Source organism: Talpa occidentalis, unplaced genomic scaffold, assembly GCF_014898055.3.
Source record: "Talpa occidentalis isolate TD23 unplaced genomic scaffold, MPIMG_talOcc4v2.1 talOcc4.4, whole genome shotgun sequence".
In the NCBI taxonomy this organism is placed as follows: Eukaryota; Metazoa; Chordata; class Mammalia; order Eulipotyphla; family Talpidae; genus Talpa; species Talpa occidentalis.
Genome location: NW_023604295.1, coordinates 86,455,506 through 86,474,287, shown reverse-complemented (window position 1 = coordinate 86,474,287; position 18,782 = coordinate 86,455,506). Strand labels below are relative to the sequence as shown.

The window sequence follows — 18,782 nt, the reverse complement described above, 5'->3', positions numbered from 1 at the left end:
CCTGCAGCCATGATTGTGGCTGCTGCCACTGCCATTGCTGCTGCCAAGTCCTGACTGGACCACAGTCCCAAGTTCTCAGTGCTCTTATCTGCACTGGAGATTCTCAGAGACAGGTAAGAAAGTGTGACCCCAATGCTGCCACCACCACCACTGATGCCAAGTCCTTGCTGGACCCCAGCCCTGGGCTCTCAACATTCTCATCTGCATTAAAGGCCCTCAGACACTTTCGGACATCACCACACAGGTACATCTTAAGAGGAACAGAACAGTTTAACTTGGAAGTACACAGCACTCAGGAAGTACACAACAGGACTACAACACTGGCCACAGCTCCTTGGAGGGCACAAAGCCCTAAGCCGCAAATCTTGTCTTTCTTCTTTTTTCCTGGTGCCTTTACCCTCTTTCTTTTTTTTCCCTTCTCTTTTCCCTAGTCACAACCTCAAGGGAGATAACCAAACCTGGCAAGAACATCCCACTCTACTTTATAATGCACCACTGTGGACTAGGCTAAAACAGCAGCCACTGACTCCTTGGGAGCCAACAGAGTCCTGGGCTGCATTTTTTTTCTTTATTCTCTCTTTTATTATTATTTTTCTTTCTTTCTTTCCTTCTCCTTTTTCCTCCTTCTTCCTTTTCTTTCTTCTTTCTCTTCTCTTTTTTTAGTGTTTTTTTTCTTTTTATTTTCTTAGTTCTTCCTTTTCTCCTTATTTTCTTTCTTTATGTCTGCTTTCCTGTGCCACAAACTAGAGGGACCTAGCAGCTCAATGCAGAAGTACATCTCACTCAGCCTGCAGGTATCTTCTAGTGCATTGGCCCCCAGTTTTTGCCTGGTGGTGCAATACTCCACAAGGGACCTGTGACTACCCCAGGCTGATAATTTGGTTCATGCTATGTAGAGGGGTTTGGGCAGGCAGGGGCTCCTGGGGCAAATCATATGTTACATCATTTTCCTATAAAGAAAAATCAATCAAGCTGACATCAGACTTCTCTGAAGAAAAACTATGGGCAAGCAAAGAGTGGAGAAACATATTATAATGCCAGCCAAGAATACTTTACCCTGCAAATCTCTCCATCCTCTCTGATGGAAAAATAAAGACCTTCTCAAACAAACAAACTCTTCAGGAATTTACTAGTACTGAACCCCCACTCCAAGACATATTACATGAAGCCTTAGAATCTAAACCAACAGAGGAATGGACAGGAAGAACAGAATGAGGTAATGAATAGAACCACAAAGAAAGTGGCAAGTTCAGACTTCTATTAGATATAAATGGACTAAACTCATCAATAAAAAGACAGAGTAGCAGGCTGGATTAGAAAACAGAATCGAACCTTCTGCTATCTCTAGGAAACACCTAGTTGAATAAGATAAACATAGATTGAAAGTAAAAGGTTGGAAAACAATTCCACAAGCAAATTGGCAAGGACAGCCATACTTATATCAGATAAAATAAACTTAAAACTAAAAATGGTGACAAGAGCCATAGATGGTCATATAAAATGATCAATAGGACAATGCACCAGGAAGACATAATACTCATCAATATATACTCAACAAATGAAGGAGCATCAAAATACTAATGTCTTTGAAAACAGACATTAGAGAAAATATATATGTAATAGGAGACTTCAATACCTAACTCTCACCAATGGACAAGACAAAAAATTAACAAGGATACAACAGCCCTAAATAAAGACTTAGATCACATGATCCTAGAAGACATCTATAGGACATTACATGTTAAAAAAAATCAAACACATATTTTCTCAAGCACACACGGATCATTCTCCAGGTTAGACCATGAGATGTACATCAACAGATAAATGAAGAAGGAACCATACCAACTCTGACCATAAAGGCATCAAACTAGAAATCAACCCCTAAAAGAAAGTAAGGAACACTTCCATTTCATGAATATTGAACCACATATTACTGGAAGACTACTGGATTAGTGAGGAAATCACAGAAGAAGTTTAAAAATACCTTGAGATGAATGACAATCAGGACACAACTTTCCAGAATGTATGGGACACAGCAAAAGCAGTAATAAAAGGGAAATGGGGCCTACAGAAACAATAAAGGACCCAAAGAAATAACCTAATCTCCCACCTCAAAAAACAAGAAAAAAACAACAAAAGTCAGCAGAAAAAAGGAAATAATAAAAATTCAAGCAGAAATAAATGAAATCTAAATTAAAAAAGAAATGCAAAAGATCAATGAAACCAAATGCTTGTTCTTAGAAAAAATGGACAAAATAGAAAACCTCTAGCCAGGCTCACAAAGAAAAAAGGGAGAAAACTCAAATAAATAGATCATGAATGAAAGAGGAGAAATTACAACAGACCAAGTGGAAATCCAAACAATAATCAGAGATCACTATGAACATTTATATGCAAACAAGTTCAACAATATAAAAGAGATGGACAAATTCTTAGAATGAAACAATCATCCAAACTGGATAAAGAAAAAATAGAAACCTAAACAAACCAATTACAAGCAGCAAAATTGAAACAATAATGAAAACCCTTCCCAAAAACAAAAGCCTAGGATCAGGTGGTTTCACAAATGAGTTCCACCAACTGTTCAAAGATGAACTGGTGCCTATCTTTCAAAAACTCTTTCAAAGAATTGAGAAAGAAGGAATACTACCAAATATATTTTATGAAGTCAGCATTACCCTAATCAACAAAATAAACACACACACACACACACACACAAACCTGAAGGCCAATGTCCCTAATGAACAGTGATGCAAAAATCCTCAATAAAATCCTAGCAAACAGAATCCAAAAATACAACAAAAAGGTAATACACCATAACCAAGTGGGATTTATTCCAGGGGCACAAGGATGGATCAACATCTGAAAATCAATTGACGTAACTCAACACATCAACAAAAAAAAAAAATTAAAAAATATAATCATATCAATAGATGCTGAGAAAGCATTTTACAAAGTTCAACATAAATTTATGTGAAGGTCCTTGAAACTCTTGGGATAATAATGACCTTGAATATAATAAAAGCCATATATGACAAACCCACAGCCAATATCATTCTTAATGGTGAAAAACTGAAAGCCTTCCTTTTCAGATCTGAAACAACACAAGGATGTCACCAGTGCTTTTCAATATAATACTGGAAGTCCTAGCTAGAGCACTAAGGCAAGAGAAAGACTTATAAGGAATCCAAATAGGGAAAGAAGTAAAACTATCTCTATTTGTAGTGATATGATAATATATAGAGGGCATTCTAAAAGCTCAATAGAAAAACTAATTAAAACAATAAACCAGTTTAGCAAAGTACAAAAATCAATACACAAAAATCAGCGCCTTCCTATATGCAAACAATTAGTCTGCAGAGGAAGAAATTAAGAAAACAATCCCATTTACAACTGTACCCCCCCAAAAGAAAATGAAATACCTGGGAATAAGCCTAAGAAAGGAAGTGAAAGACCTATACAATGAAAACTATGAAACACTGTTAAAAGAAATAGAAGACACAAAGAAATGGAAAGCCATTCCCTGTTCATGGGTTAGAAGAATTAACACTAATGACCATCCTACCAAAAGCAATTTACAGATTCAACACAATTACAATAAAAATCTCAATGGCATTCTTCAAAGAAATAGAATATATTGCTGAAATTCACATGGAATCACAAAAAACCTCGAATAGTCAAGGATTTTCTGACTAAAAAGAGGGAGAATGGCGGTATTATACTCCTAGACTTCAAACTATACTACAAAATCATAATAATTAAAACACTATGCCACTGGAACAAAACAGACATACAGACCAACAGAACCTAACTGAAAACCTAGAAATAAAGTTACATATGTATGTATATAAATATATATGTGTGTATATATAGTCAACTAATCTATGACAAAGGAGCAAAGAATATGCAATAGAACAAGGATCATCTCTTCAAAAATGGTGCTGGGGAAACTGGACTGCTACATGCAAGAGTGAAACTAGACCACCATCTCACACCACACACAAAAACCAACTCAAAATGGATAAGACTTGAATATAAGACCTAAAACCATAGATGTATAGAAAGAAACATAGGCAAAACACTCCATGACATGCAAAACACTCCAAAACACCTTTAAGGACTCATCTCCAGAAACAAAGAAAATGAAGGAAACGTTTAATAGCTTGAACTACATAAAAAAAATACAACAACACACACATTTATGTACAGAAAGAGACAATAACCACAATAAAGACACACCTACTGACTGGGAGAAAAGTTTGCACTATATACAACCGGTAAGGGACTGATTTCAAAGAGCTCACATGACTCCGTAAAAACAAAGCAAACAATCCAGTCAAAAAATGGGCAGAACTGCTAAAAAGACACTTCTCCAAAGAGTAAATGCAAATGACCAACAGGTGTATGAAAAAAATGCTCAACATCTCTTGTAATCAGGGAAATACAAATCAAAACCACAATGAGATACCACCTCACACCAGTGAGAATGGTCCATATTAAAAAAACTCAAAACAACAAATGCTCACGAGGATGTGGAGAAAAAGGAACCCTCTTATACTGCTGGTGGGAATGCAAACTGGTGCAACCACTATGGAAAGCTTTTGGAATATATCAAATTACTAAAAATGGAGCTAACACATGACCCAAAAATTCCACTCCTAGGAATCTACCCAAAGGGCACAAAAACATTAATTCTAAAGGAACCCTGGATGCCAATGCTTACTGCAACACTATTTATAATAGATAAGCTATAGAAACAACCTAAATACCTAAAAACAGATGATTAGGTCAAAAAGATGTGGTACATATACACAATGGAATACTACAGAGCAACCAAAAAAGATAAAATCATGCCATTCGCAGCAACATGGTGGTGGAAGGGACTATGCTCAGTGAAATAAGCCAGAAAGAAAAATGTCAGATGGTATCACTTATAGCAGGAATATAGGGGAACTGAACAAAGGGTTGGGGGGGGAGACAAAACTAGAAGGCAAATTATAGATCTGAGATATGCAGCATGGGAGGGGGGAAGAAGATGGTGAAAATAGGGGAGGAAAGAGCACAGGAGACTACAGTGTCGGTTCACTGTTGAGGTGGTGATGGGAGATTAATGGGGATTACAACTGAGGGGAGAAATCAGATACACAAAACCCAACAACAATGTAAAAAAAGAGAAAAGAAAAAAATTATATGTGGAAAGAAGACTGGATACATGGATGGATGTGAGAGCAATCAAGTTCAGACAATGTTAGTATTAGAATCTAAATAGTGGGTATGTGCATGTTGATAGTAAAATTTTTCTGACTTTGCTATACATTAAAATATTTTCATAATTAAAAAAACCTGAAATTGCAAATACCATATGGCCTAGCAATTCCAGTCTTGGGCATCTATCCAAAGAGTATAAAACCAGCAACGCAAAAAAAGAATACACTCAAAAATGTTTATTGCTGCACTCTTTATAATAGCTAGGACGTGCATGCAGCCTAAATGTGAATCAATAGACAAATGGATCAAGAAACTATGGTAAATCAATCACACTATGGAATACTAGTCAGCCATTTATAGCATAATGCAGGGAAGTTCAAGGGAATTATGTTCAGTAAAGCAAGTCACAATGACAAAAGCAAAAATACTGGATATATAGTTACTCTTTTGTTATATCTATAGGTGAACAATCTCTACTGGTAAGTAATAAACTGGAGATGGAAAGGACTTTGTCTCTAGCTCCTCCAAAGTATCTAACACGTAGATTGAAAGGGGAAAAAAAAAAAAAAAAAAAAAACCAGCAACAAAACCTTTTCAATAAATTTGTTGTAAATACCCTGGATGATTTTATTCTACCCTCCCAATATGGTTATCCAAAAGGCAAAATATCAGCTTCAAAAAAGTAATACAAAAACAGAAAACGTTTTCTTACCTATCTGAATATATTTCACTCTCATCTTTCCTAAATCTCTGAAATATTTTAGGAAAACCTGTAGAATGAAACATTAAAAACCTTGGCCACTCGCTCTAAGCCAGCAGTTCTCAAAAGGTCAAATTTGTGTCCCGGGAGATATCTGGGAAGGTTGGAAGACATTTTTTGATTGTCAAGAAAGGGTCTAGGGGCTAAATGGCATGGGCAGGGGTAGAGGCTTTCCCCCACCCCCAAGACACACACCACCCCAAGAAAGAGTGATCTTAATGTCATAATTGGGAGGTTGAGATTCCTACTCTAAATAACTGCTCTATCCTTTGTTTTAAGGAAGGTGAGTGCTTTCAGTACAGAAGCTAAATACAAAATGAGTTGTTTTTTGCAGGATGGTTTTAGTAGCAACGCACCCTGAAGGCACCACTCCAGGAGAGTGGAACGTGCCTGCATGCATGAGAGCCGGACAGACAGAGCGAGAGCGCGGGACAGACAGAGCGAGAGCGCGAGACAGACAGAGCGGGAGCGCGGGACAGACAGAGCGGGAGCGCGGGACAGACAGAGCGAGAGCGCGGGACAGACAGAGAGCGCGGGACAGACAGAGCGAGACAGACAGAGCGAGAGCGCGGGACAGACAGAGCGAGAGCGCGGGAGGGAGCGCGGGAGGCGCGCGGGACAGACCGCGACCGCCCGCCAACGCCCGCAGGAATGTCCTAGAGGAAGAGCGCTTCAGACGGCACCGCCCAAGCTGCAGTCGCGGCCTCCGCAACAGCCCGGGCGGGCCGGCCAGGCCTGGGCCAGGAGCACCGGCGGGGGGCGGGGGGCGGCCTGTGGCGGGCAGACGCGGCAGCGACGGGCCCGGGCCGGGACGGGGGAGGGGGAGCGGGAGCGGGAGCGGGCGCGGGCGCGGGGCGGGCGCGGGGCGGGGCGGGCGGGGCGGGGGCGGGCGGTACTTCTCTGCGTGGAGAAGCTCCAGGCCGAGCCGGCGCTGGCGGGGCTGGACGGCGGGCTCCACGACAGGCTGAGGCTGGGCGTGCTGCTGAGCGGCGGCGTCGGGCTCAGGCTGGGGCTGACCACGCTGGCGAGGCGGGGGCGGGCGGCCTTCGCGGCGTCGTCGTCGTCGTCGCCCAAGTCCAGAACCTTCCAGAAGGCGTCGTCCCTGGGCCTGCCGGGCCCTCCTCGCCTTCCCTCTCCGCCGCCCCGCGCGCCCCTTCTCCGCCTCGGCCTCCGCCGCCTCCCGCTCCGGCTCCTCCTCCTCCCGCTCCGGCTCCTCCTCCTCCCGCTCCGGCTCCTCCTCCTCCCGCTCCGGCTCCTCCTCCTCCCGCTCCTGCTCCTCCTCCTGCTCCTCCTCCGCGTCCTCGTCCGGGTCGGGGTCCTCCCGCTTCGCGAAGCCGCGCCCCGAGTGCATGTCGGCGGTGGCGGGACGGCGGCTGCGCGGCAACGGCTGCGGGTGGCCGCGGGCGGGGGAGGCCGCGGGCGGCTCCTCCGCGGGCGGCTCCTCCGCGGGCCCCGCGCGCCGGCGGTCTTGGGCCTCGGAGGACCCCGCGCCCCCGCAGCCCGCGCGGGACGGGCCGCCCCTCCCCGGCGGGGCTTCCTGAGGGGAGGGCGCGGGGCCGCGGGCTCTGGACTCCAGCGGGTCGCTTGCTGTTTCCGATGCTGAAGTTTGTGTTTTTGTGTTTTTGGTAGACAGATGCCGGTGGCAACCTCACAATAAAACTTTGTTGACCAAAATGGGAATCTACCCTTTAGTCATACTTTGCTGGTTTAATTTTTTAGAACTATGGCCTCAATTATCATTATTGATCTTGTTAGTGATTTTAGTCCAGATTTTGCTCATGGCTTGTTCCATCCATCCTTTCTGGCTTGGAAAAGGCCTGAGGCATCTGATCGCTTAGACACCACTGTGCCTGTTTGGGGCCTTATTTTCAGCTCGTCCTTGCTAAAATTACTATAAAATGTTTGTGTACACCTAAATAGGTGTAATGGACATTCCTTTTCCTAATACTCAGATTGGAACACACATTCACGGCAGAGTTCAACTTCCTTTTAGAATATCCCAAGACTGAGAGCCTGATTCCTGGCTCATAGGCCTTTTCACTCTGTTCCCACAGGGCACAAGGAACAAGGATGCTCGCTGGGACCTTTTTGATTAGGACACAAATCCCATTGGTGAGGTTTTGCGCTCATGAGCTAAGCACCTTTCAAAAGTCCAAATATCATCACATTGGAGGGTAGATTTCAACATATGATTTTTAAGGGAACACAAACGTTCAGTCTGGTAGAGGTACACATGAAAACATTTTTAAAAATCAATAATCCAAACCATTTTTGAGTAAGTCAACTGACCACTTATACATGGTGAAAGTGAACTGTTCAGAGGAGGCAGGTTTGTTTTTGAGAATTCTCCGAGAAGAGAATGGGAATCCTGATGTAGATGGAACATGGGCCTGGGAGAAAGTGCTTGTGCTTATTCTGAGTTCCCTGGGTTCTGTGACTAGTACAATATTTTCTCAATTGCATGGTGAATTAATTTTTTAAAAGTACACCTCATTTAGAATGTTTTTAAAACCTTTTTTGAAAGTCTTGGTAAATCTCCTTTCTTTGGAATCAATCAACAAGGAGCAATGTCTTTTTATCCTCATAATGGAATCACTCTTGTATTTTTACCATTTCAGAGACAAAAAGTGCTGGACCATCTAGTGTTTCCCTTTCCCCCACTTCTGGTGACTCACTGAAACTATTTGGAGACAACATTTAATTATTTAAATTTTTATTATAAATATAGATCACATTTTTATTTTCTTTATTTTTTTAATTACTTTTTTTTTTTTTTTTTTTTTTGGTCTAGCACTGCTCTACACAGTTGTCTGTGTAGGATCTCCTGCGTTAGGTGTTATTACTGCCTTGCACCCGCCACAGAGACACTCAGAGTTCATAACCATGGGTCACTGTGCTCCTCCCCCACCTTGCTCTTGCCCTTTCCATCCACATTGCCCCTCTGGTAGCCTCAGTTCTGTAGTCAGCTTTTTTGTGTTAGTTCTTAATTTAGCTGACCTTTGTTTGAGTCTATATGAACATGGGAGTGCTTGTTCCCTTCAAATTAGTTTTTTTGCACTATTCTGGTAGATACCTAGGAGTGGAATTGCTGGGTCATATGGCTGATCCATTTGTAATCTTTTGAGAAACTTCCGTATTGTTTTCCATAGGGGATTGGACCAGTGCATTCCCACCAACAGCGTAAGAGAGTTTCTTTTTCTCCACATCCTTAACCAGCACTTGTTGTTTCTGGTCTTTTCCATATGGGCCATTCATACAGATGTGAGGTGGTTCTTTCATTGTGGTTTTGATTTTCATTTCTCTGACAATAACGAAGTTAAATGTTTTTAATGTGCCTATTGGCCATCTGTATGTCTTCTCTAGGGAAGTGCCAATTTAGCTCTTTTGCCCATATGTGTATGGGGGGTAGGGGTTATTTGTTTTCTTTTTGTTAAGTTATATGACTTCTTTGTAGACCTTGAATATCAACCCTTTGTCAGATGAATGGTGTGCAAATATTTCTCACATTCAGTAGTATGTCTTTTTGGTTTAGTGATGGTTTCTTTCATTGTGCAGAAGCTTTTCAGTTTGATGTAGTTCCAGTTATTGATATTCTCTTGTTATCTTTGTTTTTGAAGAAAAATCCACAAACACATCTCTGAAGCCTATGTCAACTGTATTTTGCCTGTATTTTCTTCTCTGTATTTTAGGGTTTCAGGTATTATATCCAAGTCTTATTCATTTTGAGTTTATTTTTTGTGTGGTGTGAGATAGTGGTCTATTTTCATTCTTATGCATGTGGCTGTCCATTTTTCTAACAGCAGTTATTGGAGAGGCCTTCCTTGTTCCCATGTATATTCTTGGCTTCTTTTTCATAGTATAATTGTCCATATGTGTGGGTTTGTTTCTGGGATCTCAGTTCTAGTCCATTGATCTGTGCACCTGGTTTTTGTTCTAGTACCATACTTTTTTGATTGTTATAGTTTTGTAGTATGGTTTGAAGTCTAGAAGTGTGATGCTGCCATTCTTCCTCTCTTTTGTCAGGATCACTTTGCTATTCAGGATTTTTTTTTTTTTTTTTTGGTTCCATGAGAATTTCAGTATTGTTTGTTCTATTTCTTTGAAGAATGCCATTGAAATTTTGATAGGTATTGTTTTGAATCTGTATATTGCTTTCAGTAGAATGGCTATTTTAACAATGTTGATTCTTCTGGTATGAACAGGGGATGTCTTTCTATTTCCCTGTGTTTTTTTCAGCAAAATTTCATAATTTTATTTGTGTAGGTCCTTTGCCTCCTTTGTTAAGTTTACTCCTAGGTGTTTACTTTTTTCTTTTTTGGTGTAGTTGTGATGATCATAATTTTCTTAATTTCTTTCTTTTCTACCTCATTGTTTGTATATAGGAAGGTGACTGATTTTTGCGTGTTGATTTGTACCAGGTCATTTTGCTGAACTGATTTATTGTTTCAATTAGTTTTCCAATGGATTCTTTAAGATCCTCTACATGTAATATCATGTCATCTGCAAGTAATAAGTACATTACTTCTTTCCCCATGTAGATTCCTTTTATATGCTTTTCTTGCTTAATTGCCCTAGCCAAGACTAACAATACTATGTTGAATAGTAGTAGTGAAGTGGAAATCTTGTCTTGCACTGGATCTTAGTGGAAAACCTTTTAGTTTTTCACCACTGAGGATGATGTGAACTGTGGGCTTGTCATGTGACTTTTATTATATTGAGATATTTACCATTTATCCTCAGTTTTTTGAGGGTTTTCATCATAAATGGATGTTGAATCTTATCAAATGCCTTCTCAGGATCTATTCTATGTCATATGATATCTATCTTTATTTTTAGTGACATGGTGAATTATACTGATTGATTTTCAGATGTTAAATCACCCTTGTGTCCCTGGTATAAATCCCAATTGGTCATGATGTAAAAAATATATTATGCAGATAGATAATTGTTATCTGGGTATCTAAGGGAATACAAAGAGACTGATGGTTGAAAAGAAATGAAGAAGGGTAGGTTAGAGATGGAAGTGGTGAAGACATGTTTCAACAAGAGTGAGGTATGAGAAGTTCATAGGCAACTTAATACATTGTTGGTACTTAACACATTGTTGGTACTTAAAGGGTACTTAGTACGTTGTTGGTACTTAAAGGGGGTTAATTTATTAACCCCCTTTAGTACATTGTTGGATTTTGCTTGCTAAGATTTTATTGAGGAACATCAGTAGGGAAATTGGCCTGATTTTTCTTTTTTCTTTTTTGTATGATCTTTATCTGGTTTTGAAATTAGTACAATGTTGGTTTCATAAAATGTGTTTGGAAGTATCCCTCTCTCAGTTTTTTGAAAGTTTGTGAAGGATAGCTATCAGCTCCTTTTTGAAGATTTGTTAGAATTCACTTATAACACTGTCTGGTCCTGGGGTTTTGTTTTTGGGGACAGTTTTGATTACTGTTGTATTTTCCTTGTTTGTTGGTTGGTCTGTTCAGGTCTTCTATTTATTTCCTACTTAGTCTTGGATAGTTGTATGATTCTAATAATATATCAGTCTCTTCTAGTTTATGAATTTATTAGCATATACATGTTCATAATAATCTCTTATTATCCTTTGAATTTCTACTTCTGTTGTAATTTCTCCTCTTTCATATCCAATCCTATTTGAATTTTCTCCCTTTTTTTTTTTTTTTTTTTTTTTTTGGTAAGCCTAGCTAGATGTTTACCTTTTTTTCCCCAGAGAACCAGATTTTGGTTTCTTCAATCTCTTGGACTGTCTTTTTCATTTCTATTCCATTTATTTCTACTTTAATTTTTGTAACTTCCTTTCTTTTTTCTTGGTATGAGCCTCTATTGCTATATACTTTCCTTTTCATAAAGCTTTTGCTGTATCCCATAACTTCTAGAAGATTGTTCCCTTGTTATCACATTTCTCAAGGGTTTATATATATAAATATCTTATATATAAGATATATAAAAGATATATAAGAATATACATATACATATATCTATGTATGTATGTGTGCATATAGATATATATATGACTTAACAGATATTTCTTTGGTTTCCCTATTAACACAATTTATATTCGGTAGTGTGTTGTTTAGTTTCCATCTATTAGAGGTTTTTTTTTCCTGATTTTGTGGTTTATTACTAATTTGATACCCTTATTATCAGATAATATGCTTGGTTTGATCTTGATCTTCATAAATTTGTTGAGACTTGTCTTGTGACCCAACATGTGATCAATACTGTAGTATGACCCATGTGACACATGAAAATAATATTTATTAAGTTTTTTGGGGGGTGTGGTGCCCTATCAATTCTGTTAAATAAGAAAAACAAATGAATATACTGAGAAACAAAATTACTGAGTAGAAGACTAAAATTAAAACTCTAAATAAGAAAATAACAGCAATGCAAGAAGTAAAATAATCGATAGAGGAGATAAAAAATCCTGAAGAAGTTATGGGAGCAGAATAGACCGAATGGAAGATCAAATCACCTACCTTGAAGGTGACAATATACAGATCCATGTGAATAAAGAAAGAGAGATATGAAGAAAAAAATAAAGAAACACTTTGAGAATTATCCGACTCCATGAGAAAAGGCAATATGAGAACAATGGGTATTCCAGAAGGGGGAGAGAGAAGGGAACACAGAACTTATTAGAGAAATAATAGGGTGGAACTCCCCTGAACTTGAAGAAGGAAATATACATATCATTCATGAATCTAAAAGGATACCTAAAAAAATGAGACTAACACCAAGACATATAGCAATCAAAATAAAAAAACACTAGAGTGACATCATCAACATGGCAGCAAAGGGATGAGGGGATCAAATTCTCCCATAAAAACATCCACTAGGGAGAAATTACTGTGAGATCCAGGCAGGACCTGGATGAGTTAGGCAGACTTGGCGACACCTGTGATTTTCTCAGACTGCCCAGGGAACTTGGAAAGATGGGGGAAGGGAAAAAAAGAAAATCATCAGAACATTGCTCCCTTGCTACCTCAACAAAGCCCCACAACACCTAGAAGTAAAGGAAGAAAGTTGGAAGACAAGAAGCCAGGAATCCTGAGGTATTGGAGGGGGTCTTGACAACAAAGAGTGGGCAAGTGGGGCCTCCCCACAGACATAAAGTGCAGGGAGTGGCCCCCTTAAATTGGCTCCCCTCCTCACCCACACCCTCCAAAGACTGGCATTAACATTTAACCGGTAGGGAGTTTTTTACACAGGAAGGACACCAGGGGGATCCTAGCACGGCTGGTTCCTACATTGGGGCCCTCTTGGCTCCCTAAGCCCTCAGGTGAGGGAGGCTGGAGGAGCCCCAACACTCACCCAGCTACCTCACGGGCCCAGAATGTGTGTCGATCCACCCACACTCACACCCACAGCTGTGGTTCTTTTTGTGCTATCCAAGCTTGGTGTTTTGGTTTTGCTTGTTTTGTTTTGTTTTGTTTTGTTTTTCTTTTTCTCTCCTGTGGGATGCTAACTCACTGGGAAACAGCAGAACCCTGAAAGCAATTTTTCTCCCATCTGTTGATGTGTTTGTTTATTAGCCAGTTTGTTGTCTGTTATCTGTTTCCTCTCTCTTATTTCTGTTTTCTGATTCTTCTTTCTTCTTTCCCCCTTCCAACACTACTATCACCACTTTCTCCTCTTTTTCTGCTACATTCCCTCCTCCTCTTCTTTCCTCATCTCGCTATCTAGCCCCTTCCTTCTTCTCTAACCTTTGTTCCTTCTATATCTCCCTATCATCTTTGCTCTCATCTCTCCTTTCTCTTCTTATTCTCTTTTGATCCTGGTATTCTTCTGAGACAGGCCTAGAGGGACCTAGCAGTTCAACAGAGAAATATACTCCACACAGACTGCAGAGCACCTCTCAGTGGACCTGGCCACAGAATTTGTCTGGAGGGGCAACACTCTACACAAGACTCTCAACTACCACAGGTTGAGACATCAGATTTCATCCTACTCACTGGAGACCAGAAAAGCAGGGTCTCCTGGTGCAAAACATAGCTCAGAACACCTACCATAATAGAAGAGTGTACAGATGTGTATCCAGCCACACCAGATCAGACACTAAAGTGGACACATCCACACCGAGCAAGAGAAATCAGAAGTCATGCCCACAAGCAGTACAAGGGCACTACAAACAAAACAAAGCCAAAGACAAACAATGGGAAGAAAGAGAATTACTAAAAATCAAGCAGGCCTTTCTGGGAACAATACACCACAGAAAGTCAACTTCCTCCAGAATCTGATAACATGGACATGGAAGGATATCTATACCTAGCAGACAAAGAATTCAAAAAAGCTATAATGAAAACATTAAAAGAAAACTGAGAAAGAGAAGAATATAATGAAAGAACTGGAGGATATTCAGAGATTAGTAGAGGAACTCAAGAATTTGGGGAAAAGCCATGAAAATAGAATGGAAGAAATGGAAGAATGAATCAGTACTCTAGAAGATACAGACATAAAAGGAACCAAAAAAGAAAAGGAAAGAGAAATACAAATAAAAAAGAATGAAGAAACACTTCGAGAAATATCTGATACCACGAGGAAAGGAAATATGAGTCATAGGAATCCCAGAAGGTGAGAAGAAAGATAAAGGAACTGAGAAACTATTTAAGGAGATAATTGAAGAGAGCTTCCCAAGCATCAAGACAGAAATGAATATAGACATACAAGAAGCTAGAAGAACACCAAATTACCACAATGAAAAGAAAACTATATCAAGACACATAACAGTAGAGTTTCCAAAGGTCCAAGACAAGGAAAAAATAATGAAACTTACGAGGGCAAAGAAACAGATAACCTATGAAAGAAAACCAATTAGGCTGACATCAGACTTCTTAGAAGATACACTACAGGCAAGAAGAGAATGGAGTGACATATTTAGCAAACTCCAAGTCAATAAAAAAATTCCAACCAAGAATACTCTACTCCACAAGACTTTCCTTTGTCTATGGAGGAAAAATTGAAACCTTCTCAGATAAACAAAATCTCCAGAAATTTGTTACTATTAAACCTCCACTCCAAAAAATATTACTAGAAACCCTAAAGCCAAAGCCAGCAAATGAATGAGTAGGAAAATCAGAATAAGGTAAGGAATAGAATCACAAAAAGGCAAACAAAATGGCTAATATAAATGCTAGTGTATCAATATTAACTCTTAATGTAAATGGACTAAATCATCAATAAAAAGACACAGAGTAGCGGACTGGATTAAAAAACAGGACCCAACCTTTTGTCCTCCACAGGAAACTACAAAAGATAATTGTAGACTGAAAGTAAAAGGTTGGAAAACAATCCTACAAGCAAATGGAACAAAAAAGAAGGAAGGAACAGCTATATCAGATAAAATAAACTTCACACTAAAAAAAGTAAAAAGAGACATAGATGGTCAGTACATTATGATTAGGGGGACAATATATCAGAAAAACATAACAATCATCAACATATACTCACCAAATGAAGGAGCTCCAAAATATACCAGGCAATTATTATCATCTCTGAAAACAGACATCAAAGAAAATACATATGCCATAAGAGACTTTAACACACCACTCTCACCAATGGACAGATCAATGAGACAAAAAATAAGTAAGGACGTTAGACTTCTAAATAAGGACCTAGACCTCATGGGCTTAACAGACGTCTATAGGACACTGCACCCAAAAAAATATGAGTACACATTTTTCTCAAGTGCACATGGATCATTCTCCAGGATTGATCACATAGTAGGACACAAGTCAACCATCAACAGATACACTAAGATCAAAATCATACCATCTTCTCTGACCACAAAGGCATCAAACTAGAAATAAACCATGAAAAGAAAGCAAGGAACCCTCCTATCTCATGGAGATTGAAACCCACTGGAAGACCACTGGATCAATGAGGAGACCAAAGAAAAAAATTAAAAATACCTTGAGATGATTGATAATGAGGACACAACTTTCCAGAATGTATGGGACACAGCAAAAGCAGTTATAAGAGGAAATATATAGCAATACAAGCTCATCTCAAGAAACAAGAAAGAGGGCCTCCCTGGTAGCGCAAGGGGTTGAGATACAGCACTATGAAGCCATCTACAGCCACTGAAGCATAAGTTTGATCCTCAGCCAGGGAGCTACCCATATGGCGCAGCAGACCCCTCCTGTCTCACCCACTGCTCCGCTTACCAGTGTATTTCAGTCGATCTGCCTGTTCTGTTCCCCACTCTGTCTCTGGTGGATCCTCTCACCCCCCACACACATCTGGCCTGTACCCCAGTTCTTGTATGCATAAATAAAATAAATCTTAAAAAAAAAAGAAACAAGAAAGAACTCAAAAAAACAACCTATTCTCTCACCTTAAAGAACTGGAAAAAGAACAATAAAAATACTCAAAAGCCAGTAGGAGAGAAAGGAAACAATAAAAATCAAAGCAGAAATAAATAAAATAGGGCTTCCCTAGTGGCACAAAGGATTAAGAAACAACCTATGAAGCTGTTTGCAGCCTCTGCAGCATGAGTTCGATCCCCGGCCAGCCAGGGAGCAACCCACATGGCACAGCAGACCTCTCCTGGCTTGCCTGCTGCTCCCCTCAGTAGGGTATTTTAGTCAATCTGCCTGCTCTGTTCCCCACTCTGTCTCTGGTGAATCCTCTCACCCCCCACACACACCTCTGGCCTGTACCCCAGCTCTTGTATACATAAAATAAATCTTTAAAAAGAAAGAAAGAAATGAAATGAAATGAAATAGAAGTTAAAAAAACAATCCAAAAGATCAATGAAACCTAAAGTTGGTTCTTTGAAAAAATAAACAAAATAAACAAACCTCTAGACAGGATCACGAAGAAAAAAAATGGAAAAAAGCACAAATAAATAGGATCATAAATGAAAGATGTGGCATTACAACAGACACAGAAGAAATCAAAAGAGTAATCAGAGATTATTATCAACAGCTATATGCAAACAAGTTCAACAATCTAGACGAGATGGACAGATTTCTAGAATAATATAATCATCCAAAGCTAGATAAAGAAGAAATAAAACACCTAAATAGACCAGTTACAAGCAGTGAAATTGAAACAGTAATCAAAACCCTCCCCCAAAACAAAAACTCAGGACCAGATGGCTTCACAAATAAATTCTACCAAATGTTGAGAAATGAACTAGTACCTATCCTACTACACAAACTCTTTCAAAAAATTGAGAAGGAAGAGGCAATACCAAATACGTTTTTATGAAGCCAACATTACACTAATACCAAAACTGAACAAGGACAACACAAAAAAGGAAAACTATAGGTCAATCTCTCTAATGAACACTGATGCAAAAATCTTTAATAAAATCCTAGCCAACAGAATCAAATAATGCATCAAAAAGGTAATTCACCATGACCAATTGGAATTTATTCCAGGGGTACAAGGATGGTTCAACATCCAATAAATCAATTAATGTAATCCAACACATCAACAAAAATAAAAATCAAAATCATATGATTGTATCAATAGATCCTGAGAAGGCATTCAACGAAGTTCAACATTTATTTATTATGAAGGCCTTCAAATTTCTCGGGATAGGAGGAACATGCCTTAACATAATAAAGGCCATATACGACAAACCCATACCCAATATCATTCTCAGTGGTGAAAATCTCAAAGCTTTTCCCTTAAGATCTGGAACAAGACAAGGATGTCTACTCTCACCACTGCCTTTTAAAATAATACTGGAAGTCCTAGCCAGGGCAGTAAGACACAAGAAAGACATTTTTACAAGGAATCCAAATAGGATCACTATGAAGCCATAATAATTAAAACTGTATGGTACTGGAACAAAAACAGACACATAGACCAATGGAATAAAATAGAAAACCCAGAAATAAATCCACATATTTATGAAAAACTAATCTTTGACAAGGGTGCAAAGAACATGCAATGGAACAATGAGTTTATTCAATAAATGGTGTTGGGAAAACTGGACTGGTACATGCAAAAAAATGAAGCTAGACTACTACCTTAAATCATGCACAAAAACTCAAAATAGAGAAAAGACTTGGACATAAGATCTGAAACCATAAAATATACAGAAGAAAATATAGGCAAAACACTACATGACATACATCTCAGTAACATCTTTCAAGACACATCCCCCAAAGCAAAGAAAGTAAAGGAAGAGATGAACAGCTGGGACTACATAAAATTAAAGAGCTTCTGTACAGCAAAAGAGACACTAACCAAAACAAAGAGACACTCTACCAATTGGGAAAAAAACCTTTGCACACAATACTACTGATAAGGAAATGATCACAAAAATCTACAAAGAGCTCACATAACTCAACAAAAACAAAGTTAACAATCCAGTCAGAAAATGGTCAGGAGAGCTAAAAGCCATTTCTCCAAAGAGGAAATGCAAATGGCCAAAAGACATATGAAAAAAAAATGCTCAGCATCACTTATAATCAGGGAAATGCAAATCAAAACCACAATGAGATACCACCTTACACCAGTGAGAATGGCACATATTAAAAAATATGGAAACAACAAATGTTGGCAAGGATGTGGTGAAAAAGGAACTCTCCTACACTGCTAGTGGAAATCAAACTGGTCCATCCATCATGGAAAGCTGTGTGGAGGTTCCTCAAACTAAGAAATGGAGCTTCCATATTATACAGCAATTCCACTCATAGGAATCTACCCCAAGGACACACAAACATTGATTTAGAAGGATACCTGCACCCCTGTGTTTATTACAGCACTATTTACAATAGGTGAGATATGAAAACAACCCAAATGCCCAAAAATAAATGAGTGGCTCAAGAAGATATGGCAT

At 39.3% G+C, this 18,782-nt stretch overlaps 1 protein-coding gene across 1 annotated transcript in view; it reads right to left on the bottom strand.

Moving 5' to 3' along the window:
• The window catches only part of ERICH6 (glutamate rich 6), a 58,600-nt gene extending 51,281 nt beyond the window's left edge, over positions 1 to 7,319 (bottom strand). The window contains exons 1-3 of the mRNA XM_054701117.1: positions 7,243 to 7,319; positions 6,865 to 7,160; positions 5,921 to 5,978 (exon numbers count right to left, since the gene is read on the bottom strand). Coding sequence (XP_054557092.1) covers positions 5,921 to 5,978; positions 6,865 to 7,160; positions 7,243 to 7,319 — 431 coding nt within the window. The remainder of the gene's footprint in view (positions 1 to 5,920; positions 5,979 to 6,864; positions 7,161 to 7,242) is intronic.
• Between the last annotated feature and the right edge of the window lie 11,463 nt (positions 7,320 to 18,782).